The sequence below is a fragment of the Oncorhynchus kisutch genome, linkage group LG2 (assembly GCF_002021735.2).
Source record: "Oncorhynchus kisutch isolate 150728-3 linkage group LG2, Okis_V2, whole genome shotgun sequence".
NCBI classification, from domain to species: domain Eukaryota; kingdom Metazoa; phylum Chordata; class Actinopteri; order Salmoniformes; family Salmonidae; genus Oncorhynchus; species Oncorhynchus kisutch.
Window position 1 is genome coordinate 71487604 of NC_034175.2, and position 26782 is coordinate 71514385.

A 26782-nucleotide genomic window follows, 5' to 3' on the forward strand; every position below is an offset into this window, starting at 1 on the left:
TACAGTACAGTACACTACAGTACAGTACAGAACACTACAGTACACTACAGTACAGTACAGTACAGTACACTACAGTACAGTACAGTACAGTACAGTACACTACAGTACAGTACAGTACAGTACAGTACACTACACTACAGTACAGTACAGTACAGAACACTACAGTACAGAACACTACAGTACAGAACACTACAGTACAGAACGGTACACTACATTACAAAAACGTACAGTACAGTACAGTACACAACCGTACACTGCAGTATAGTACAGTACACAACAGTACACTATAGTACACTATGGTAAGGAACAGTACACTACACGACAGTAGACTACACTAAAGTACACTACAGTACACTACAGTACAGAAAGCTACACTACATTACAAAATGATACACCGCAGTACACTGCAGTATAGTACGGTACACTATGGTAAAGAACAGTACACTACAGTACAGTACACTACAGTACTCTACAGTGCACTACACTATAGTACACTACACTACAGTACACTACACCACAGTACACCACAGAACACTACAGTATAGTACAGTACACTACAGAACAGTAAACTAGTATACTACAGAACAGTAAACTAGTATACTACAGAACAGTAAACTAGTACACTACAGTACACTATAGAACAGTACACTAGTACACTACAGTACACTACAGAACAGTACATGAGTACACTACAGTACATTACACTACAGTACATTACACCACAGTACAGTACACTACACTACAGTACACTACAGAACAGTACACTACACTACAGAACAGAACGGTATACTACATTACAAAAGGGTACACTACAGCACAGTACACTACAGTACACTACAGTACACTACAGTACGCTAAAGTACAGCACAGTACATTATACCACACTTATCTACTATACAGAAGAGTACACTACACGCATGTACAGAACAGTACATTACACTACACTACTCTACTCTACAGACAGTACACTACAGGACACAACAGTACACTACAGTACACTACAGTATAGTACAGTACTCTGCAGTACAGTACTCTACAGTACAACACTCTACAGTACATGACACTACAGCGAAACCACAGTCAGAAAGAGAGATTTTACCTGTAGTCCTCCTCAGAAATCCTGAACTGGCAAAAGATTGATGATGCTGATAACACTGTTCCATGGTATCTCCACAGCTACGTCACCATGGCATCTCCACAGCTACGTCACCCTGGCATCTCAAAAGCTACTACACTCTGGCATCTCCACAGCTACATCACTCTGGCATCTCCACAGCTATGTCACCGTGGCATCTTCACAGCTACGTTACCATGGCATCTCCACAGCTATGTCACCCTGGCATCTCCAAAGCTACTACACCCTAGCATTTCCACAGCTACGTTACCCTGGCATCTCCACAGCTACGTCACCCTGGCATCTCCACAGCTACGTCACCCTAGCATCTCCATAGCTACGTTACCCTGGCATCTCCACAGCTACTACACCCTGGCATCTCCACAGCTACGTCACCCTGGCATCTCCACAGCTACTACACCATGGCATCTCCACAGCTACTTTACCCTGGCATCTCCACAGCTACTTTACCCTGGCATCTCCACAGCTACTACATCTGGCATCTCCACAGCTACTACACCCTGGCATCTCCACAGCTACGTCACCCTGGCATCTCCACAGCTACTACACGATGGCATCTCCACAGCTACTTTACCCTGGCATCTCCACAGCTACGTTACCCTGGCATCTCCACAGCTACTTTACCCTGGCATCTCCACAGCTACGTCACCATGGTATCTCCAAAGCTATGTCACCCTGGTATATCCACAGCTACTACACCATGAAATCTCCACATCTACTACACCGTGGCATCTCCACAGCTACTACACCATGGCATCTCCACAGCTACGTCACCCTGGCATCTCCACAGCTACGTCACCCTGGCATCTCCACAGCTACTACACCCTGGCATCTCCACAGCTACTACACCATGGCATCTCCACAGCTACGTCACCATGGCATCTCCACAGCTACGTTACCCTGGCATGTCCACAGCTACTACACCATGGCATCTCCACAGCTACTACACCATGGCATCTCCACAGCTATGTCACCCTGGCATCTCCACAGCTACGTCACACTGGCATCTCCACAGCTACTACACCCTGGCATCTCCACAGCTACGTTACCCTGGCATCTCCACAGCTACTACACCCTGGCATCTCCACAGCTACGTTACCCTGGCATCTCCACAGCTACGTCACCCTAGCATCTCCATAGCTACGTTACCCTGGCATCTCCACAGCTACTACACCCTGGCATCTCCACAGCTACGTCACCCTGGCATCTCCACAGCTACTACACCATGGCATCTCCACAGCTACTTTACCCTGGCATCTCCACAGCTACTTTACCCTGGCATCTCCACAGCTACTACATCTGGCATCTCCACAGCTACTACACCCTGGCATCTCCACAGCTACGTCACCCTGGCATCTCCACAGCTACTACACGATGGCATCTCCACAGCTACTTTACCCTGGCATCTCCACAGCTACGTTACCCTGGCATCTCCACAGCTACTTTACCCTGGCATCTCCACAGCTACGTCACCATGGTATCTCCAAAGCTATGTCACCCTGGTATATCCACAGCTACTACACCATGAAATCTCCACATCTACTACACCGTGGCATCTCCACAGCTACTACACCATGGCATCTCCACAGCTACGTCACCCTGGCATCTCCACAGCTACGTCACCCTGGCATCTCCACAGCTACTACACCCTGGCATCTCCACAGCTACTACACCATGGCATCTCCACAGCTACGTCACCATGGCATCTCCACAGCTACGTTACCCTGGCATGTCCACAGCTACTACACCATGGCATCTCCACAGCTACTACACCATGGCATCTCCACAGCTATGTCACCCTGGCATCTCCACAGCTACGTCACACTGGCATCTCCACAGCTACTACACCCTGGCATCTCCACAGCTACGTTACCCTGGCATCTCCACAGCTACTACACCCTGGCATCTCCACAGCTACGTTACCCTGGCATCTCCACAGCTACGTCACCCTGGCATCTCCACAGCTACTACACCATGGCATCTCCACAGCTACATTACCCTGGCATCTCCACAGCTACGTCACCCTGGCATCTCCACAGCTATGTCACCCTGGCATCTCCGCAGCTACGTCACCCTGGCATCTCCACAGCTCATCACCCTGGCATCTCCACAGCTACGTCACCCTGGCATCTCCACAGCTACTTTACCCTGGCATCTCCACAGCTACTACACCCTGGCATTTCCACAGCTACTACACCCTGGCATCTCCAAAGGTACTACACCATGGCATCTCCACAGCTACGTTACCTTGGCATCTCCACAGCTACGTCACCCTGGCATTTCCACAGCTACGTTACCCTGGCATCTCCACAGCTACTACACCCTGGCATTTCCACAGCTACTACACCCTGGCATCTCCAAAACTACTACACCATGGCATCTCCACAGCTACGTCACCCTGGCATCTCCACAGCTATGTCACCCTGGCATCTCCACAGCTACTACACCCTGGCATCTCCACAGCTACTACACCATGGCATCTCCACAGCTACGTCACCATGGCATCTCCACAGCTACGTTACCCTGGCATGTCCACAGCTACTACACCATGGCATCTCCACAGCTATGTCACCCTGGCGTCTCCACAGCTACGTCACCCTGGCATCTCCACAGCTACTACACCCTGGCATCTCCACAGCTACGTTACCCTGGCATCTCCACAGCTACTACACCCTGGCATCTCCACAGCTACGTCACCCTGGCATCTCCACAGCTACTACACCATGGCATCTCCACAGCTACGTTACCCTGGCATCTCCACAGCTACGTTACCTTGGCATCTCCACAGCTACTACACCATGGCATCTCCACAGCTATGTCACCCTGGCGTCTCCACAGCTACATCACCCTGGCATCTCCATAGCTACTACACCCTGGCATCTCCACAGCTACGTTACCCTGGCATCTCCACAGCTACGTTACCCTGGCATCTCCACAGCTACTTCACCCTGGCATCTCCACAGCTACTACACCATGGCATCTCCACAGCTACGTTACCCTGGCATCTCCACAGCTACGTCACCCTGGCATCTCCACAGCTACGTCACCCTGGCATCTCCACAGCTACGTCACCCTGGAATTTCCACAGCTACTACACCCTGGCATCTCCACAGCTACTACACCATGGCATCTCCACAGCTACGTCACCCTGGCATCTCCGCAGCTACGTCACCCTGGCATCTCCACAGCTACGTCACCCTGGCATCTCCACAGCTACGTCACCCTGGCATCTCCACAGCTACGTCACCCTGGCATCTCCACAGCTACGTCACCCCGGCATCTCCACAGCTACGTCACCCTGGCATCTCCACAGCTACGTCACCCCGGCATCTCCACAGCTACCTGCAGTCTCATAGAGATCTAAATAAGTCCCTCTGCGGATGAATTCTTCAGGAGCCGGAAAACAATTAGGCTTTACTTCTCTGCTCCGAAGAGCAAGCTACAGTGAGGAGGCTGGAGCGTGTCTGTGAGTGTGTGTTTGTCTGTGAGTGTGTGTGTGTGTGAGAGAGTGTGTACGGGCAAGGCAGGTGTCTGTGTGTGTATGTGTGCTTGTGTGTGAGAGAGAGAGTGTGGGCTGGCAGGGCATGTGTCTGTGTGTGTGGGTGTGTGAGTGGGTGTGTGAGAGAGTGTGTGCGGGCAGGCCATGTGTCTGTGTGTGTGAGATACAGTGTGTGCGGGAAGGGCAGGGCATGTGTCTGTGCGCAGAAAAAGAAGGAAATGGAGAATCAGTATTCTGAATGATGGATGGGGAGAGAGAGAGAGAGTGGAGGCACTAGCAATGACGTGGCTAGAATAATCACAGGTTACCAAAAGCCTCCAAAACATCTGGGACTGAGAGAGAGAGCCTCTCTCCTTTTTCCCTCTCCTATTCTCTCCTCTTTCCCTCTCCTATTCTCTTCTCTTCTCTTTTCCTCTCTTTTCCACTCCTCTTTTCCTCTCCTCTGCTCTTTTCCTCTCCTCTACTCTTTTTCTCTAATTTTTTCATCTCTTCTCCTCTTCTCTTTTTTCCTCTCCTCTCTTCCTTTCCTCTCCTATTCTCTCCTCTTTTCCTCTCCCCCTCTCCTCTTTCCTTTCCTCTCCTCTTTTCCTCTCATATTCTCTCCTCTTTTCCTCTCCTCTTTTCATCTCCTCTGCTATTTTCCACTCCTCTTTTCCTCTTCTCTTTTCTTCTCCTATTTTCCTCTCCTCTCCACTTGTCTCCTCCCCTCCCCTCCCATCTCAGCTCACTTACTTGATGTAGAAGTCTCTCCCGTCTCTATTGGTGGCCATGTCCCATCCATTGGGGGGTCCATGTGCAGTGCTGCAGGTGCCAGGCGGCAGCCAGCCTGATGACTTGGTCCTATGGCTGTAGAGGAGGAGAAGAGGAGGTCAGCCATATCAGACTTACAGTAGTGTCATCGCCTTGCTCCTCCCAAATTTTGTAACATTGGAGGGCTCTGTATAGCTCTGCTTTGACATGATTGGTTGATGGTAGGTAGGTGTGGGAGTTCATATATAAACACAAACCTATTTCCTTGACAACAGCTCTGCTCTGTTCCGCAAAGCGCAAGTATGAAGGCCTTGACTTCTGTGGAGGCCACATCGCAGTAAATGCTGTACGGCCACTGCAGATGTCGGATTGACCATGCAGAGCCTTGTAGAGTAATGACAAATTCCTATACGCCGAGTCAATATTCACATAATAATAAAGAATTGCCCTCGACTACGCTCACAAATTGGGAAAACATTATTTGCAATTGACCCCTAATTGTAAAAGAGACAACTTTGTTGTCTATTTTTGTTATACAGAAATCACAAAACATGCCGAAAAGATTCTGGTCTATTCAATGTACCAGGTGAAAATACCCAACCTACGTTTTACTCCCACGTAGGGAAATAGAGTCTGCGAGAAGAGCCCTGTGGCTTCAGGCTATTTGGCATGGGAGAGTGAGAAGTGTTGGGACCCGGTGTCTATAGGCTACACATACGTCGCTAAGTGTGTGGAAAACATTTCATCACAGGTGAGAAATGTAACTTGTTTAGTATAGTCTGTGTGTAACTACTTGTAGCTTAAGAGTTTGTTTGTTTGTGTTGTTGCTAGCTTATTGTTATGGTCGGTAGCTGGCTAGCACTCACATGGCTGCAAGCTGTCATGAAAAAGGGCGTGAGGGAAGCCCTACATTACATTGTTCTTAAAATGGTTCAGTTTATAATTGCAGTCAACAAGAAAATTGCGTTTGAAAAGGGTGACGTTTTTTGCTGTGAGCCAATGGAGTAACCACAGGTTGCTTTCCCACAGTCGGGCTGGGCCTCGAAGTTGTTTCTAATAGCGACTGGGAGTGTAGGCTGCATCTGAAATGCTATTTCCCATACGCTCTTAGACAAAAAGGGTTCCACCCTTGAACCAAAATGGGTTCCCTTCTAGATTCATTATAGCACCTTTTTTTCCCCCAATAGTGTATAGTGCACAAATTGACAGAAAATTCAAATTTGTGCAGATTGATAAACTGCATTACAACAGCACATAGTAGGTCTATTCTTCATATATATTGAACAACAATATAAATGCAACATGCAACAATTTTTTAAAGATTTTACTGAGTTACATATAAGGGAATCAGTCAATTGAAATAAATGAGTCCCTAATCTATGGGTTTCACATGACTGGGCAGCGGCGCAGCCTGGGAGGGCATAGGTCCACCCACTGGGGAACCAGGCCCAGCAAATCAGAATGAGTTTTTCCCCACAAACGGTTTTATTATGGACAGAAATACTCCTCAGTTTCATCAGCTGTTCAGGTGGCTGGTCTCAGATGATCCCGCAGGTGAAGAAGCCGGATGTGGAGGTCCTGGGCTGGCGTGGTTACACTTGGTCTGTGATTGTGAGGCTGGGTAGACATACTGCCAAATTCTCAATAACAATGTTGAGGGTGGATTATGGTAGAGAAATTAATATTACATTCTCTGGAAACAGCTCTGGTGGACATTACTGCAGTCAGCATACCAATTGCAAGCTCCTTCAAAACTTGAGACAATTGTGGAATTGTGTTGTGACAAAACTGCACATTTTAGAGTGGTCTTTTTATTGTCCCCAGCACAAGGTGCACCTGTGTAAAAAAATCACGCTGTTTAATCAGTTACTTGATATGTGTAAGATGCAAGAGTCAGGAGCAGGAGAGCACTGAGGTCCAAATAGAACATATTTATTTGGAAGTCCCAAAACACAACAAAACTGGTCAGGAAACAAACCCAACGAAGGCGCCCAACAAAACAGGAATTCGAAGTGACAACAGGAGGAAAAACAATCTACTCCTAAATAAATCACAACGGCTCAAACGACCGTGAGAATAGCCTGTGGCGCAATCTAGCACACGCACCAAACAAACACAGAAACAATCCTGCACAAAATACCAGCAAGCAACTAGGTTAATAAACCCACAGAAATTAACTCAATAGAACACAGGTGTAAGGAACAGACAGAAAAATGGATCGGTGGTAGCTAGTAGACCGGCGACGTCGACCGCCGAGCGCCACCCGAGCAGGAAGGGGAGCCACCCTCGGTGGAAGTTGTGACAATATTCCACACCTGACAGGTGGATAGATTATTTTGGCAAAGTAGAAATGCTCACTAAAAGGGATGTAAACAAATTTGTGCAAAACATTTGAGAGAAATAAGCTTTTTGTGCGTATGGAACATTTCTGCTCATGAAACATGGGACCAACACTTTACATGTTGGGTTTATATTTTTGTTCAGTATACAATCCTAGTAGTCTGTCAAATTAAATCTTATCACATCTAACTCCATTTTACACGGCATGAGTCATCACGGCATAGTCTGAGGCAGTCCATCTAGGGTGACTACATGTCCCAGTAGGGCTGGCATATGGCCAAAATCTCAAATCACGATATAGGTCATTTCATATCCCGATAATGATACATATCACGATATAGCACATTTTCTGTAAATTCAATTGATAAATCGTTTAGATAAAATGACCACATGTAAAGATTTTTTTTTTTATATATATATATATATATATTATGTTGGGGGGCTTGCCTGTTTTGCATGTTATTTTGGCATTAATACGTGTCACATCAATTTGCGTTCGGTACCTTGGCTCGAGTGTTAGCACCAACTCACGAAACCCCCGTTTCCTCGACCGTGTAAATTAGGGCCATGTCTTTGCAGATGTAAGTTGTAACGGCAGCTGTTACCTCCTTCCATCTTCATGGTTTTTGCCATATGGAATGTCGCGGGCAAAAGCCTCTTTCAACGTCTGAGTCGGAGTTTGTTTTGAGCACTCGACTACTTTTTGGGGTCTCATCCGTAGACTCTCTCCGTACTGTTTCACATGATTCTTGCGTAGGTGGTAAAATAGGTTAGTGGTGTTTGAGCCTGTTGTCTGGCACGGACTGCGGCATATTTGGCAGGGGGCGGTTTTCTGGTCCGTGTCAGACTTTTCATTCCCAAGCCTTGTCCGGTCTTTTAGGTACGGTCTCCGTGTGTCACGTCCACTCCCTTCCATGTTTGTTAGTGTTGCTCTTTTCCTTCCACACGTGAACGCAACCAAACAATGATGTCCTGCATTTTAGCAACAAATTAAAACACCAGTAATAAAAAAAAGGATGATTTGTCCCATATTTCACTCAGACATTCCCACGTCTCTTTTGCAGTCACGTTGCGCTTATGACAACAGGCCTGTAATTTTCATCATAGGTACACTTCAACTATGACAGACAAAATTAGGGGGAAAAATCCAGAAAATCACATTGTATGATTTTTTATGAATTTATTTGCAAATTATGGTGGAAAATAAGTATTTGGTCAATAACAAAAGTTTATCTCAATAATTTTAAATACCCTTTGTTGGCAATGACAGAGGTCAAATGTTTTCTGTAGGTCTTCACAAGGTTTTCACACACTGTTGCTGGTATTTTGGCCCATTCCTCTATGCAGATCTCCTCTAGAGCAGTGATGTTTTGGGGCTGTTGCTGGGCAACACGGACTTTCAACTCCCTCCAAAGATTTTCTATGGGGTTGAGATCTGGAGACTGGCTAGGCCACTCCAGGACCTTGATATGCTTCTTACGAAGCCACTCCTTCGTTGCCCGGGCGGTGTGTTTGGGATCATTGTCATGCTGAAATACCCAGCCACGTTTCATCTTCAATGCCCTTGCTGATGGAAGGAGGTTTTCACTCAAAATCTCACGATACATGGCCCCATTCATTCTTTCCTTTACACGGATTCCTTTACACAACTCAGCATTCTTTGTCCTCCAAACACGACGAGTTGAGTTTTTACCAAAAAGTTCCATTTTGGTTTCATCTGACCATATGACATTCTCCCAATCTTCTTCTGGATCATCCAAATGCTCTCTAGCAAACTTCAGACGGGCCTGGACATGTACTGGCTTAAGCAGGGGTACACGTCTGGCACTGCAGGATAAGAATCCCTGGCGGCGTAGTGTGTCACTGATGGTAGGCTTTGTTACTTTGGTCCCAGCTCTCTGCTGGTCATTCACTAGGTCCCCCCGTGTGGTTCTGGGATTTTTGCTCACCGTTCTTGTGATCATTTTGACCCCACAGGGGGAGATCTTGCGTGGAGCCCCAGATCGAGGGAGATTATCAGTGATCTTGTATGTCTTCCATTTCCTAATAATTGCTCCCACAGTTGATTTCTTCAAACCAAACTGCTTACCTATTGCAGATTCAGTCTTCCCAGCCTGGTGCAGGTCTACAATTTTGTTTCTGATGTCCTTTGACAGCTCTTTGGTCTTGGCCATAGTGGAGTTTGGAGTGTGACTGTTTGAGGTTGTGGACACGTGTCTTTTATACTGATAACAAGTTCAAACAGGTGCCATTAATACAGGTAACGAGTGGAGGACAGAGGAGCCTCTTAAAGAAGAAGTTACAGGTCTGTGACAGCCAGAAATCTTGCTTGTTTGTAGGTGACCAAATACTTATTTTCCACCATAATTTGCAAATAAATTCATTACAAAGCCTACAATGTGATTTTCTGGATTTTGTTTTCTCATTTTGTCTGTCATAGTTTAAGTGTACCTATGATGAAAATTACAGGCCTCTCTCATCTTTTTAAGTGGGAGAATTTGCACAATTGGTGGCTGACTAAATACTTTTTTGCCCCACTATATATTTTTTTAATGATATTAAATGCTGAAACCCTCATATTAAACACCAATAGTATTCACTAAGTTGACGGTTTATATTTAGGAGAATGTTTTACAGATTTGTTATTCTATTTTAAAACCATCTTCAATTAGTTCATGTATTTTACATGTTATCAGGCCACACAGAGATAATTACAGACACCTGTGATAATCTGAAGAGCCTGTGACGACCCTCCCACTCTGTCTACCGTATTCTCTCTTGGTTATTTCCTTATTAGGATGCCGGTGGGCGGAGTTGGGAGGGTCGTCAGCTACATGGGAAACACCTGGGCCCGGTGTCTCCCAGGATAAATACACCACTTCCCCATTCATGGAAGAGACTCTCTCCATGCAGACACACCTGGGCCCGGTGTGTTCCAGGATAAATACACCACTTCCCCCATTCATGGAGGAGACTCTCTCCATGCAGACACCTTTATAGATTTTGTTGTGTTTCTTGGTGGTTTTTTGGTTGTTTGCTTTAGCGTCTTTCAACACCCTGCATTATCACATTCATGCATGCAAAACACTCACTTACACTACTGATTACACACTCCATTGTATATTATACTTAGTTACTTATTTAATAAACATATATTTTGTTACTCCTTATCTCCACGTTGTCTCCCTTTTGTTACGGGCTTTGAGCCGGTTCGTGACAAGCCCAAGGAACACTATATACCTTGTGATAGATTACATAAATGATAAAATCCTTGAAATATAAACAATTCTGGTAGTTTACCGGTAAACTTAGAATGTTTCCTATAAAATACCCTCACTTTGCAACCCTAATCCCAAGTCATAACAAGTGGATGTCTAGTTTGAATGTCATGGACAATGTTCCTTAACCAGTGTTCAGTCACTGAATGTGAATCACATTAATAATGTAATTCGAGACACATAAAAAACACCTCACTCTTGTGCTGTCAGAGGCATGAAATTGGTTTTATTTTGACATTTCAGGAGATTTATTAGAGAACAGGGAGCCCTAAGGAATTATGTGATAAGGGCAATGGCAGGAATAGTTTATCAGGGAGCAAACAGAAACCCATGTCTTAATTGCCACTTTTTGGGGAATAATGAATAGAAGTACTGAATGAGACAAGAAGAAACTGTCTTTCCTGTAGAATCTGTCCTGTATTTTGTCTACCAACTGAAGATGATGAAAACCCAACAGTCCAAAACTAAATAGCAAAGTCACCAAACACTCTAATCCTCACCTTGCCACGACACTTAACTCAAGTCATTAAACAAAACACTTCATGTGTCTTAATTGTTCAAGTAAAACTCTCCTCTTGTGTCACATCTAACAGGGTGATGGGAACTTAGAATAGTCCGTCGGTATTCACGTTATAATAAGGAATATATTCTCTCTATTTTTGTTAAGAATTCCTCATGCAGATTCTCAATTTGGTGTTTGTCCCATTTTGTGAATTCTTGGTTGGTGAGCGGACCCTAGACATGACCCTTTCTATCTTTTGGTCTCTCTCTCTCTGTCTCCCTCCCTCCCTTTCTTTCTGTGTGTCTCTCCATATTTGAACAATGATGTGTGATGATATGAACACTGTGGCAGTAAGTTATGTCACATCAAAGGCATCTCTGCTGTTTAACAGGCCTCTCTTCACATTCATTATTCAAAGCCTTTCTTCCTTTCACTCTTTATTTCTCCCCAGTTACCAACCCGGCTTAATGTTAGTGTGTTTTGTGTATTAAATTATAGGCTATTGGAAATAACATCTGTAGCCTACTCTGTCCCCTATAGAACAACATAGCAGTAGGATAGGCTGGGCTCCAAACAGGGCCATGCAATCTGATTTCCTCCAGTAAAATGGTGTGTTTGAGAGGTATTAGCGTTTCCACATGCTATGGATTTATTGGAGCCACAGTGCATTAACAGAACGCAGCAGGTTCCCCTGGCTGTGTATTCGGGCCATATTTTCAACACAGCTGAGTTAATATGTATGGGACTGCATCTGACCAGAGGTCAAATCAAATCAGTATCAAATCAAACAAGTGACATGCTTACTTACAAGCTCTTAACCAACAGGTGTAGACCTTACCGTGACATGCTTACTTACAAGCTCTTAACCAACAGGTGTAGACCTTACCGTGACATGCTTACTTACAAGCCCTTAACCAACAGGTGTAGACCTTACCGTGACATGCTTACTTACAAGCCCTTAACCAACAGGTGTAGACCTTACCGTGACATGCTTACTTACAAGCCCTTAACCAACAGGTGTAGACCTTACCGTGACATGCTTACTTACAAGCTCTTAACCAACAGGTGTAGACCTTACCGTGACATGCTTACTTACAAGCTCTTAACCAACAGGTGTAGACCTTACCGTGACATGCTTACTTACAAGCCCTTAACCAACAGTGCAGTTCAAGAAGAGTTAAGAAAATATTTACCAAATAAACTAAAGTACAAAATTATAAAAGTAACACAATAACATAACAATAACGAGGCTATATGCAGGGGGTACCGGTACCAAGTCAGTGTGCTGGGGTACAGGTTAGAGGTCATTTGTACATGTAATTGCATTATCTTTTTCGATATTTGTTGTTTGTTAGAATTGTATCGCATACCGAGTTATGGTGTTTGCTTGATTTAGTAAATACTGTACATTCTTCCTCAGCAGTGAGTATTTTGTGGTATGCCTATCCTATCCTATCCTATTTTTTTTACTATACAACATGAATTAAGGGTATTTAGAGGACTATATACAGGAGGTAGAGAACATTGAACAAGTCTATGTCAAAAAACTATTTCTGACATAAATGCAGATAGAGGCTCTCCGATGGCAGCAATGGCAATCCTCCGGAAGCCTTTGCTATTTATAAATGGAGCGTGATTCTACTCACAGATTCAAAAGATATGCCTTCAAAATACCATTCTGAATGGAAGGAAAGGTGTATAAAATCCTTTCTCAGCCTATTGCAGACAGTCTGAGCACTGATGGAGGGATGGTGGGTCCCTGGTGTAACTCGGGAAGTTGTTGTTGCCATCCTGCACCTGTCCCGCAGGTGTGATGTTCGGATGTACTGATCCTGCGCAGGTGTTGTTACACGTGGTCAGCAGCTGTCCGTCCTGTCTCCCTGTAGCGCTGTCTTAGGTGTCTCACAGTACAGACATTGCAATTTATTGCCCCAGCCACATCTGCAGTCCTCGTGCCTTAGGCATGCTGCAGATGATCAGGGGCCCTGGGCATCTTTCTTATGGTGTTTTTCAGAGTAAGTAGAAAGGCCTCTTTAGTGTCCTACGTTTTTATAACTGTGACCTTAATTGCCTAACATCTGTAAGCTGTTAGTGTCTTAACGACCCTTCCTTAGGTGCATGTTCATTAATTGTTTATGGTTCAATGAACAAGCATGGGAAACAGTGTTTGAACCCTTTACAATGAAGATCTGTGAAGTTATTTGGATTTTTACGAATTATCTTTGAAAGACAGGGTCCTGCGTTTTTAAGATAACTATCTAAGATGTGCCAAAAACATTTTCTCCAGCTCAAGGCCCAAGCTAGGAATTTGGTTAGCTAATTTTTGAGCTAAATATCTGGGCATTTGGATTGGAAAGGATTTAACATTTCAAAAACGTAATGATGAGCCAGTTTAAAAGTGAAGATTTAAAGAGGGCAGATTGTACAGTCAACTTCCCTGCCGGTTCTTGTCTACGGTGACATCATTTACTTGAATTCCGCAGCCAATAAAAAGTCTTAAACCTTTAGAACAAATCAAATCAAAGTGTATTTGTCACGTGCGCAGAATACAACAGGTGTAGTAGACCTTGTCAGTGAAATGCTTACTTACAAGCCCTTAACCAACAGTGCAATTTTTACGTAAAAAATAAGTATTATGTAAACAATAAATAATTAAAGAAATTTAAAAAACAGTAAAATAACAGTAGTGAGGCTATATACAGGTGGTACCTGTCCAGAGTCAATGTGCGGGGGCACCGGTTAGTCGGTCTAATTGAGGTAATATGTATGTACATGTAGGTAGAGTTAAAGTGACTATGCATAGATTATAAACAGAGAGTAGCAGCAGCATAAAAGAGGGGTTGGCAGGGGGTGGAGGGAAACAATGCAAATAGTTTGAGTAGCCATTTGGTTACCTGTTCAGGAGTCTTATGGCTTGGGGGTAAAAGCTGTTGAGAAGAATTTTGGTCCAAGACTTGGCGTTCCGGTACCGTTTGCTGTGCGGTAGCAGAGAAAACAGTCTATGACTTGGGTGGATGGGGTCTTACATTTTTTTAGGGCCTTCCTCCTGACACCCCCTGGTGTAGAGGTCCTGGATGGCAGGCATCTTAGCCCCAGTGATGTACTGGGCCGTATGCACTACCCTCTGTAGTGCCTTGCAGTCGCAGGCCGAGCAGTTGCCGTACCAGGCAGTAATGCAACCAGTCCCCATACCAGGCGTAGATGCCTCCATGCTCTCAATGTTGCAGCTGTAGAACCTTTTGAGGATCTGAGGACCCATGCCAAATCTTTTCAGTCTCCTCAGGGGGAATAGGTTTTGTTGTGCCCGCTTCACGACTGTCTTGGTGTGTTTGGACCATTATAGTTTGTTGGTGATGTGGACTCCAAGGAACTTGAAGCTCTCAACCTGCTCCACTGCAGCCCCATCGATTAGAATGGGGTTGTTCTCGGCCCTCCTTTTCCTGTAGTCCACAATCATCAGCATTGTCTTGAGCACGTTGAGGGAGAGGTTGTTGTCCTGGCACCACACGGCCAGGTCTCTGACCTTCCCCCTATAGGTTGTCTCGTCATTGTCGGTGATCAGGCCTACCACTGTTGTGTCGTCTGCAAACTTAATGATGGTGTTGAAGTCATGCCTGGCCATGCAGTCGTGGGTGAAGAGGGTATACAGGAGGGGACTGAGCACACACCCCTGAGGGGCTCCAGTGTTGAGGATCAGCGTGGCAGATGTGTTGCAACCTACCCTCACCACTTGGGGGCGGCACATCAGGAAGTCCAGGAAACAGTTGCAGAGGGAGGTGTTTAGTCCCAGGATCCTTAGCTTAGTGATTAGCTTTAAAGACACTATGGTGTTGGAAGCTGAGCTGTAGTCAATGAATAGCATTCTCACATAGGCGTTCCTTTTGTCCAGGTGGGAAAGGGCAGTGTGAAGTGCAATAGAGATTGCATCATCTGTGGATCTGTTTGGGTGGTATGCAAATTGGAGTGGGTCTAGGGTTTCTGGGATAATGGTGTTAATGTGAGCCATTACCAGCCTTTCGAAGCACTTCATGGCTACAGACGTGAGTGCTACGGGTCTGTAGTCGTTTAGGCAGGTTACCTTAGTGTTCTTGAGCAGGGGGACTATGGTGGTCTGTTTGAAACATGTTGGTATTACAGACTCACACGTCCTGGTAATCCGTCTGGCTTCAGCGGCCTTGTGAATGTTGACCTGTTTAAAGGTCTTACTCATATCGGCTACAAAGAGTAGCCTAGTAGCTGAGGAATGTAACCGTTTTTGTTAAGTCTTGTGTTGTATTTTTTATTTAATTTGACATTGTATTGGTTGCAGTTTTGGTTTATATTGGTACCCTTTGTGAATGAGACTCTGGTCTCAATGCGTTTCCCCTGAATACAAAAACTATTTAAAATTGGTGGCTAGCTTGCAAGATCACAATGAAGGTTTCAAACTCAATGAAAACAGAGGTTATTAACTAGTGAAATTAAGGGGTGGGAGGTAGCCTAGTGGTTAGATAGTTGGGCCAGGTTGCTGGGTCGAATCCCTGAGATGAGAAGGTAAAAATCTGTTGTTCTACCCCTGAGCAAGGCAGTTAACCCACTGTTCCCCGGGACAGCAGAGACAATCAATCCCCTTCTGGATACAGTGTGCCTTTTGATATGGTTGTATAACTTTATGAGCTGGGTTGTCAGTTCTTGCATTTAGTTTATGTTTGTTTGCACTTCTTAGCATTTATCCAGCGTCCGCTATGAGATCTCACTAGTATTTTGTTAGTATACAGTACGTACATATGTATTTATATATATATAATTTTTTATTTATTATAGTTTGGAAAGAAATAGTGCCCCTTGTGTGCACTACCGGTAATCAAATCAAACATGATTTGTATATGTATTTATAAGACACTGAAAAGTGATAGCGCCTCTGACTACATATAGTCTAGAGACCATTGGATTCTTAGGGTTGATTGTTGTTTTGATGTGGGTCTGATGTGGGTTTGATGTGGGTCTGATGTGGGTTTGAACTATAAGCTATGAACAGAAATCAGACACCTTTAGAGGTCAAGATACTACTTCCTGCTCCTCTCCCACACATAGATATAGACATGTAGCAGATGTGAAATGAAATCTCTTTAATAAAGTAGGCGGGGTCGTGATCTTTGTGTTTCAACTTGGATTATAATGTGGAGCCTGAAGTCCACAGACCTTCGTTGTCATGGCAACTCCCAGGAGTGCCATACTTTTATTGGTTATTACTCAACAACTGTTATGTTTCCTGAAGGCTGACTGCTGGTGGAAAATTGCTACTCTTGAGGAGGAGGGTTTACAATTCTTGATCTTATTATTTTGGAGGGGTTATGGACTTTCTGTTTCTGTTTTTCTACAACATTGAAGGTAATGTTGGTATTTACAAAATATTGATCATGTATTATAACTGATTCGTTTGATTATAAAACATAAACCATAGTAAAAAAATACATACAGTATTACTGTATATCCACTTTCTGTTTCTCAGAGCAATACCATTAGATGAGGGATCCCCGTCCATGTATAACCACCGCCATTGTTGAGCATCAGAAACAAACCTAACGTCCAGAAACTCACTTCCTCTGACTCCTTTGCTAACCTGGTCATGAATTGTTCAGCTCGGCCTGGGCCCAGCCTTCTGTTACTGCAGAGGGCCCGGGATAGAACCGCCATCATTTATTAAAGTCTACCTAGGCTCTGTTTCACTGTACAACAACTGGAGCAAACTTCCTCACCACCTCTGCTGGCTATAACACACAGGCTCAATGTTATAATGTAGCCCGGGACTACACACAAAAAATCAAGGCAGGTCCTCACCAAACATTACAGGCAACAACGTCACTTATGGGCACAAACCCAATGTCGCTGGACCAGACAGGACTGACAAAAAGTGCTCTTCACTGATGAGTCACGGTTTTGTCTCACCAGGGGTGATGGTCGGATTCGCGTTCATCGTCGAAGGAATGAGAGTTACACTGAGTCCTGTACTCTGGAGCAGGATCGATTTGGAGGTGGAGGGTCCGTCATGGTCTGGGGCGGTGTGTCACAGCATCATCGGACTGAGCTTGTTGTCATTGCAGGCAATCTTAACTCTGTGCGTTACAGGGAAGACATCCTCCTCTCTCATGTGGTACCCTTCCTGCAGGATCATCCTGACATGACCCTCCAGCATGACAATGCCACCAGCCATACTGCTCGTTCTGTGTGTTATTTCCTGCAAGACAGGAATGTCAGTGTTCTGCCATGGTCAGTGAAGAGCCCGGATCTCAATCCCATTGAGCACGTCTGGGACCCGTTGGATCGGAGGGTGAGGGCTAGGGCCATTCCCCCCAGAAATGTCCAGGAACTTGCAGGTGCCTTGGTGGAAGAGTGGGGTAACATCTCACAGCAAGAACGGGCAAATCTGGTGCAGTCCATGAGGAGGAGATGCCCCTGCAGTACTTAATGCAGCTGGTGGCCACACCAGATACTGCCAGTTATTTTGAGCCCTCCTTTGTTCAGGTACACATTATTCAATTTCTGTTAGTCACATGTCTGTGGAACTTGTTCAGTTCATGTCTCAGTTGTTGAATCTTGTTATGTTTATACAAATATTTACACATGTTGCTGAAAATAAACGCAGTTGACAGTGAGAGGATGTTTATTTTTTTCTGCTGAGTTGAGTTATTATACATTGAGCTGGCCAACAGTAGTAAGTGTAACTTGATCACCTCTCTTGTGCTGCTCAGTAGTGGACATCATGTCACGAAACTTCCGTTTGCTTTGTGCTATTTGTAAAAATAAAATAAAAACATAATCAAATAGCATCTTTATTTGTCACATGTGCCGAATACAACAGGTGTAGAAGACCTTACCGTGAAATGCTTACTTAATGTGAATCAATATAATTTTTGTGAGATTTTTCTGGAGGAGAAATGGGGAACAGTATTGAAAATCATACCGTCAGTAATTGAAAATACCCTTGTATGCGAAAATATATGGTATACCGCCCAAGCTTAACACACACACACACACACATAACTATTTTCTTAATTGCATTGCAAGCATTAAAATCCTCCCTCCAGAAAACACAAGTAATGTTGACCTCTGGGAGCTGTCCTGTCATTCAGTGCTGAAACAGTACATTGAACTGACTGGCAGCAACTGCTGCTGCATGTTATCCCTGCCGTCCACATCAAATTCCAAAGAAAAGAGATGGGCTCTGTTTGAAACACTAGGGTGACAGGGTACACTCTCACGGAACCATGGGGAATACCCCTGAAACTCCGCCCAGTGCTACACACTAATCTCACTGTAAATTGAACCTGTCAGTAGTTTGTGAGGGGGAAGTATTGTACATGTGTTTGGATATCTGATCTGTGGACAAACAGCAGCTGAGATGAGCGTCCCCAGGGAGGAGGAGACCGAGAGAGAGCCAGGGGGGCGTTGATCTGGAGGAGGAGACAGAGAGCACAAGAGAGCCAGGGGGAGTTGATTTGAAGGAGGAGACAGAGAGAGAGCCAGGGGGGCGTTGATCTGGAGGAGGAGACAGAGAGAGCAAGAGAGCCAGGGGAAGTTGATTTGAAGGAGGAGACGGAGAGAGAGAGCCCGGGGCAGTTGATTTGAAGGAGGAGACGGAGAGAGAGAGCCTGGGGCAGTTGATTTGAAGGAGGAGATGGAGAGAGAGAGCCTGGGGCAGTTGATTTGAAGGAGGAGACAGAGAGAGAGAGCCTGGAGCAGTTGATTTGAAGGAGGAGACGGAGAGAGAGAGCCTGGGGCAGTTGATCTGAAAGTTCAGATTGCCTAGCTGCATCCAAATGGCACCGTATTTGAGACACGGTGTAAAAGTAATGTATCCCCTCTGTTTGACCCTACAGATGGCCAATGACAGTAAATACAGATAGTATCTCTGTCTCCATTCAGTCACAAATGCATTTCACTGAAACCAATGAAAACCTTGTCTCATTTCAAGCTTCAAGTATGAACGCGACACATGAATGCTTGACATGCAGCCGAAATGTATAACCACTTTCTGTTGTGGTGAGCATAAGGTCCGTTTTATGTGCCAATCAAGGCTACATCTATCATATATTTTTTTTGTGGGCATCTCTAATGGTAACAAAATGGTGTAAACTACCTAGATCACACGTGATCAGCAGGGGGAGAGAATAATTAACAACAGCAAATGAAGCCAAATCTAGACCCAAGAGTGGTATGTATATTTCACAGTTGTCTTTCACACAGTAAGGAAGGGCGGTGTTGGTATCTAGCGCTTTGCATTTGGCTTCTGCCCCTGGGCAACACCATCTATTACATATTTTAGCATTATTTCAAAAGAGCTGAATATTAAATGCACCTATTTGTCTTTGTAAGTGCTGATATTGTTGCCATGGGCAGTTACTACCCAATGGCAGGCGGCTCTCTCTCTCCCTACCATTTCTTTATAGGACAATTTACTTAGAGCCACATGAAACATACTTTATGTATTTCTGAGCACCTCCCAGACTTATAATACCTACTAATGGTCTAGTTACTTTAGACAGAAACTAAATGTAGGGATGCTGGTTGGGGAGGTTGGGTAGGTATAATATGCGACTGTCTAGCAATTCAAAGGTTGCATGTTTGAGTCTTGTCAGGGACAACTGTAGCATTTTAGATAACCCTTATTCTAAACTTAACCCAGTTCACCTAACCTGCTACGTAAATTCACCTAACCTTGGTCGTTTTAGTTCCCTTAATCGCCAACGTACATCCTCCCTATAATTCTCCTTTGGTGTTATTGTGTAAACCTGGTCTCAGATAAAGACGTGCAATACTATACGTCCTCCAGCAGGTATGATAAGTAGCATCATCCAATCTTATGCTATTGTACGACTGGGTAAGACTTATGATAATATACGTCTTCTAATCCGTATGACCTGGTACAACACACAATTCCGTTTATAATGTAACAAATCATACTAAATGGAGTGTCGTACATTTACCTACAGAATAATACAAATTGCATTGAGACTACATTGTTTACGTGGTCTCAAGACTAATGAACCCATCTGTCAATATCTTACTTAGTATTATTGTTGTGTGAATGTGGTTGAAATCCTTCTGGCTCTGAGTCGGAACACTGTCTACCCACAGGAGGTTGGTGGCACCTTAATTGGGGAGGACTGGCACCTTGTAATGGCTGGAATGGAATAGGTGTAAAGGTACCAACAACATCAAACGCATTGGTTTTCAGGTGTTTGATGCTATTCTATTCACTCTGTTCTAGCCATTATTATGATCCGTCCTCCAATCAGCAGCCTCCACTGCTGTCTGCCTGTTATTCAGGCCTAGCCAGAACATCATCGAATAGAGATGTTCTTCCTCCTGCAGACACCTGTTCCTAAAGTGTCATACTGGCTGCCTACCTTGTTTTCTTTCATGCACTAGTTACAGGAACCCACTGGGCTCTGCACCAATTATATTAGAACATCCCCCATCAAACCAATCAATAACTCTCATTGCACCAGTCACTGTACTATACAACTAATAAAATCCACTATGCCGTTGCAACTGGTAGTGGGAAGAAGCTACTATATAATTGGACATCAGTTAAACACAGGCAGGCAGGCAAGCAGGCAGGCAGAGTTTCTAGATGGTAATGCATAAAGGACACCACAAACACACATCTCCCCCGTCGTTTTATTGATGAGGGACATAGATTACCCCTCCAAGACGAGACCTTATAACCCTTAGCATGCACATGCCACCCAAACCACCTATGGCACAACTTGGCTTATGACCTTTATCAAGGTGTACAGCATGTTTCACACAAATCATCCATTTTCTTTTATCTACAGTCGTGGCCAAAAGTTTTGAGAATGACACAAATATTAATTTTCACAAAGTCTGCTGCCTCAGTTTGTATGATGGCAATTTGCACATACTCCAGAATGTTATGAAGAGTGATCAGATGAATTGCAATTCATTGTTAAGTCCCTCTTTGCCATGCAAATGAACTGAATCCCCCAAAAACATTTCCACTGCATTTCAGCCCTGCCACAAAATGACCAGCTGACATCATGTCAGTGATTCTCTCATTAACACAGGTGTGAGTGTTGACAAGGACAAGGCTGGAGATCACTCTGTCATGCTGATCGAGTTTGAATAACAGACTGGAAGCTTCAAAAGGAGGGTGGTGCTTGGAATCATTGTTCTTCCTCTGTCAATCATGGTTACCTGCAAGGAAACACGTGCCGTCATCATTGCTTTGCACAAAAAGGGCTTCACAGGCAAGGATATTGCTGCCTGTAAGATTGTACCTAAATCAACCATTTATCAGATCATCACAACCTTCAAGGAGAGCAGTTCAATTGTTGTGAAGGCTTCAGGGGTGCCCAAGAAAGTCCAGCAAGCACCAGGACCATCTCCTAATGTTGATTCAGCTGCGGGTTCGGAGCACCACCAGCACAGAGCTTGCTCAGGAATTGCAGCAGGCAGGTGTGAGTGCATCCGGACGTCAGTGAGGCGAAGACTTTTGGAGGATGAACTGGTGTCAAGAAGGGCAGCAAAGAAGCCACTTCTCTCCAGGAAAAACATCAGGGACAGACTGATATTCTGCAAAAGGTACAGGGATTGGACTGCTGAGGACTGGGGTAAAGTCATTTTTTCTGACGAATCCCCTTTCCGATTGTTTGGGGCATCCGGAAAAAAGCTTGTCCGGAGAAGACAAGGTGAGCGCTACCATCAGTCCTGTGTCATGCCAACAGTAAAGCATCCTGAGACCATTCATGTGTGGGGTTGTTTCTCAGCCAAGGGAGTGGGCTCACTCACAATTTTGCCTAAAAATACAGCCATGAATAAAGAATGGTACCAACACATCCTCCGAGAGCAACTTCTCCCAACCATCCAGGAACAGTTTGGTGACGAACAATGCCCTTTCCAGCATGATGGAGCACCTTGCCATAAGGCAAAAGTAAGTGGCTCGGGAACAAAACATTGATATTTTGGGTCCATGGCCAGGAAACTCCCCAGACCTTAATAACACTGCAAACATTGACTCTTTGCATCAACTTCATGTAATTGTCAATAAAAGACGTTGACACTTATGAAATGCTTATAATTATACTTCATTATTCCATATTAACAACTTACAAAAATATCTGAAGACACTGAAGCAGCAAACTTTGTGGAAATTAATATTTGTGTCATTCTCAAAACTTTTGGCCACGACTGTACCAGTCAAAGGTTTGGACACCTACTCAGTTTTTTTATTTAAATTTTTTACAATTTTCTACATTGTAGAATAATAGTGACAACATCAAAACTATTAAATAACACATATGGAATCATGTAGTAACAAAACAAAGTGTTAAACAAATCAAAATATATTTTATATTCAAGATTCTTCAAAGTAGCCACCCTTTGCGACCGAGGGATGTGTGCGCTTTGGGGACCTTTAACAGAATATAACTGGCAGAATGCGTGTTGTATGTGGAGAATGAGGGCTGCATTAGATATCTCAGATAGGAGGGAGTGAGGCCTAAGAGGGTTTTATAAATAAGCATCAACCAATGGGTCTTGCGATTGGTATACAGAGATGACCAGTTTACAGAGGAGTATAGAGTGCTTTGAGGTGTCCTAGAAGGAGCATTGATGGCAAATCTGATGAGAGCACCCTTACCTACCGCTCGAGAGCACCCTTACCTACCGATCTATACATCATCACATTCCGTAATCTAGCATGGGTAGGATGGTCATCTGAATCAGAGTTAGTTTGGCAGCTGGGGTGAAAGAGGAGCGATTATGACAGAGGAAACCAAGTCTAGATTTAACCTTAGCCTATGTGAGAATGCTATTCATTGACTACAGCTCAGCGTTCAAGACCGTAGTGCCCTTAAATCTCATCAAAAAGCTAAGGACCCTGGCACTAAACACTTGCCTCTGCAACTGGATCCTGAACTTCCTGACGGGCCGCCCCCAGGTGGTAAGGGTAGGTAACAACACATTAGCCACGCTGAACCTCAACACAGGGGCCCCCTAGGGGTTCGTTCTCAGTCTTCTCCTCTACTCCCTGTTCAATTATGACTGCCCAGCCAGACACAACTTCAACACCATCATTAAGTTTGCCGATGACACAACAGTGGTAGGCCTGATCACCAACAATAACGAGACAGCCTATAGGGAGGAGATCAGAGACCTGGCCGTATGGTGCCAGGACAACAACATCTCCCTCAACGTGCTCAAGACAAAGGAGATGATTGTGGACTACAGGAAAAAGAGGACTGAGCACGGCCCCATTCTCATCGACGGGGCTGCAGTGGAGCAAGTTGAGAGCTTCAAGTTCCTTGGTGTCCACATATAGGCTGCTGTGGTCAGAGAGGTCGTAAATTCCTGGAGGAGTTGATCTCCTCATGGCCACAGTATAGAGACAGAGTGAATTTTCATAGAGAACAAAGGAATTTCTTCCACCTCACAGAACTTGAGGGCCGAACAACATTTATGTTCCGGAGAAGGTATAAAAGATCGGTGAAGAATCCAGCTACGAACTGGTCCGTTTGGTGCAATTTTGTGGGGCTCATGGGAGATGGTGCGGCCACATTACCATAACGCTGTTTATATAATAGCCTCAGATATGAGGTGTACATCTAATTGTTGTATAAGATGAATGAGTGAGGATGATACTGTTTGTAAAATTGTGTAATGTGATTTTGAACTTTTTAATGAAGGAAACTCCAATTCCCTTTTGAGTTTAACTAATTCAGAGGACCGCCAATGAGCCCAGTTACGGTCGGGCATCCTGGGACAGGCCCTTTTCTGCAATTCCGAATAAAACCTCACCTTGAGAATTTCTCAACAGACCATGTTTCTCTCCATTACGAGAGGACAAAGGTTGCAGACCAGCGTACCTTCGATAACGAGAGGGCCAAGGTTTGAGACCAGACTGCTGAATCTTTTAACCATCCCACATGGTTAAACTCTTAGACTATCGATACCGACAGAATAAGAACAAGTCTTTGATATTAATTACTAGTCTGCAGCTAGGAATTCGGTATCATTGAACGCGAAGACCGACAACCGCCGAAACACCTATACATAACGACATGAATGAATGTCACTCTGCACTATCCATTCTAACCACGACAGAGAGAGAGAGAGAGATGGACAATTCTACAAAAGAAACATACTTTTCAACAGTGATCAAGACGACACACATGGAGCGTAAATAAATATATATTGATTGCAATTGTTCCCGAATGAGTGAGCGTTCATGTGCAAAGGATTAGCATTTCAATTGTTATAATTATCAACTCTGTAGTGACTTCTCATCGGACCCCCACTCCCCTTTTGTCTAACAAGCCGCCATGCCGGTTTAGCCCACTAGGGCACATTCCCCTATCATTTCTTGTAACCATATTTACTTTGTTTGTTTGTTTGTTCTGGGATTGTTTAGTTAGTTATGAAATGAATGATTTAAGACAATTGATGTATGGATGACTCATAGTGAAGACTGGGTTCGTGCCGATAACCAACAATTTACGACATTTGGAATGAGACTACGGTGAGGGAAAAAAATAATTCATTAATTCAGAAGACTATTGATCAGATATGAAAATATCTGAAAAGTTATATTAGGAAAATTATAACTTTGTAATTTGAATATTTTCCTTGGTGCCCCGACTTTATAGTTAATTACAGTTACATGATGAATCAGTTTAATCGAGTAATAATAATTACAGAGGATCTTTGATAAAAACTAAGTCTTCATTTAATAATAGTAAAGACACGACAGGGGTAACATATGTTACTGTTGAAATGCTAAACAACCCCTTTTGAGTGGGTGGAGTGTTTCCGCACGACATAGATAAAGCTTAATGGTGTTGGGGAGGGTGTGGTAGAAGTTGGTAGGGGTTTGGAAAAAATCATGATTGATCGTACATTCCAGTACAGTAGGTGGCGGCACTTAAACAGTTTGTTTGCGGACTGCCTTGTCATCATAGAAGATGAAGACGAAGACGTAGAAGACAAAGAAAAGAGTGCAGTTTGAAAGGTGCGCGTGACATTAGCTGATTGAGTTGCGTCTGTTAGTAAAAAGCACCTTAATAAGCCTGTGTGTGAAGATCTTGAGTATAATTTAACATGTTGCATCAAGTTGAAGGGGGGGGGGGGTGAGGCAAAGATATGGTGCGTCTCCCACGTACACTCATTATTTCTTCGCCTCACACAAGTCAACAAATGTCTTTTTTTTTTTAAACAACATAGTTCCTCGTTATTTGAAAAATCTTTCCAACACTCCCTGCCTCGATAATCACCAAGCCTCGGGGTGTGAAAGAGCAAAATAACATGATCTGATGATCCCATATATCCAGTGGAAACGTCTTTAAAAAACAGCTTTCTGTCCCGAGATCGCTGGTGCAGGAACAATGTAGGGCTCAGAATAGGCTAGTTGATACAATGTTGCTAAAGGCGACAGCTTTGGGCCGCACCCTGTGATGTTTTGATACCATGTTGAACTTCACTAGCAATAGCTCAAGTCAAGACATTTAGAAAGGGAGGCGGACAGGCAGAAAAGACAGATGAATGTGATCAAAAGAACCATCATTTTCATCAAATCAAATTGTATTTGTCACATACGCCGAATACAACAGATATAGACCCTACCGTGAAATGCTTACTTACAAGCCCTTAACCAACAGTGCAGTTCAAGAAATAGAGTTAAGAAAATACAAAATAAAATAAAAGGTAACAGTAGAATGACAGAATGACAATAACGAGGGGGCCCGGTAGCGAGTAAATGTGCGCAGTACAGGTTAGTCGTGGTAATTTGTAGGTAGGGGTAAAGTGACTATGCATAGATAAACAGCGAGTAGCAGTTGTGTTAATAGTCTGCGTGGTCATTTGATTAATTGTTCAGCGGTCTTATAGCTTGGGGTAGAAGCTGTTAAGGAGCCTTTTGGACCTAGACTTGGGGCTCCGGTACTGCTTGCCATGCGGTAGCAGGGAGAATAGTCTAGCACTTGGGTGACTGAAGCCTTTGATTTATCATGGGCCCCATTTTTGGGCCTTCCTCTGACACCGCCTGGTATATAGATCCTGGATGGCAGGAAGCTTGTACCCAGTGATGCACTGGGCCGAACGCACTACCCTTTGTAGCGCTTTACGGTCAAATACCGAGCAGTTGCCATACCATGCGAATATGCAACCGTTCAGGATGCTCTTGATGGTGCAGTTGTTGAACTTTTTGAGGATCTGGGGACCCGTGCCCTCTTCACGACTGTCTTGGTGTGTTTGGACCATGATAGTTTGTTGGTGATGTG

At 44.3% G+C, this 26782-nt stretch overlaps 1 protein-coding gene across 1 annotated transcript in view; it reads right to left on the reverse strand.

The window, feature by feature from the left end:
• Positions 1-26782, reverse strand: part of LOC109905262 (FERM and PDZ domain-containing protein 4-like) — a 64430-nt gene that overhangs the window by 28282 nt on the left and 9366 nt on the right. Inside the window, exon 2 of the mRNA XM_031801100.1 lies at positions 5367-5480. Within this exon, the coding sequence (XP_031656960.1) occupies positions 5367-5480 (114 nt within the window). The remainder of the gene's footprint in view (positions 1-5366; positions 5481-26782) is intronic.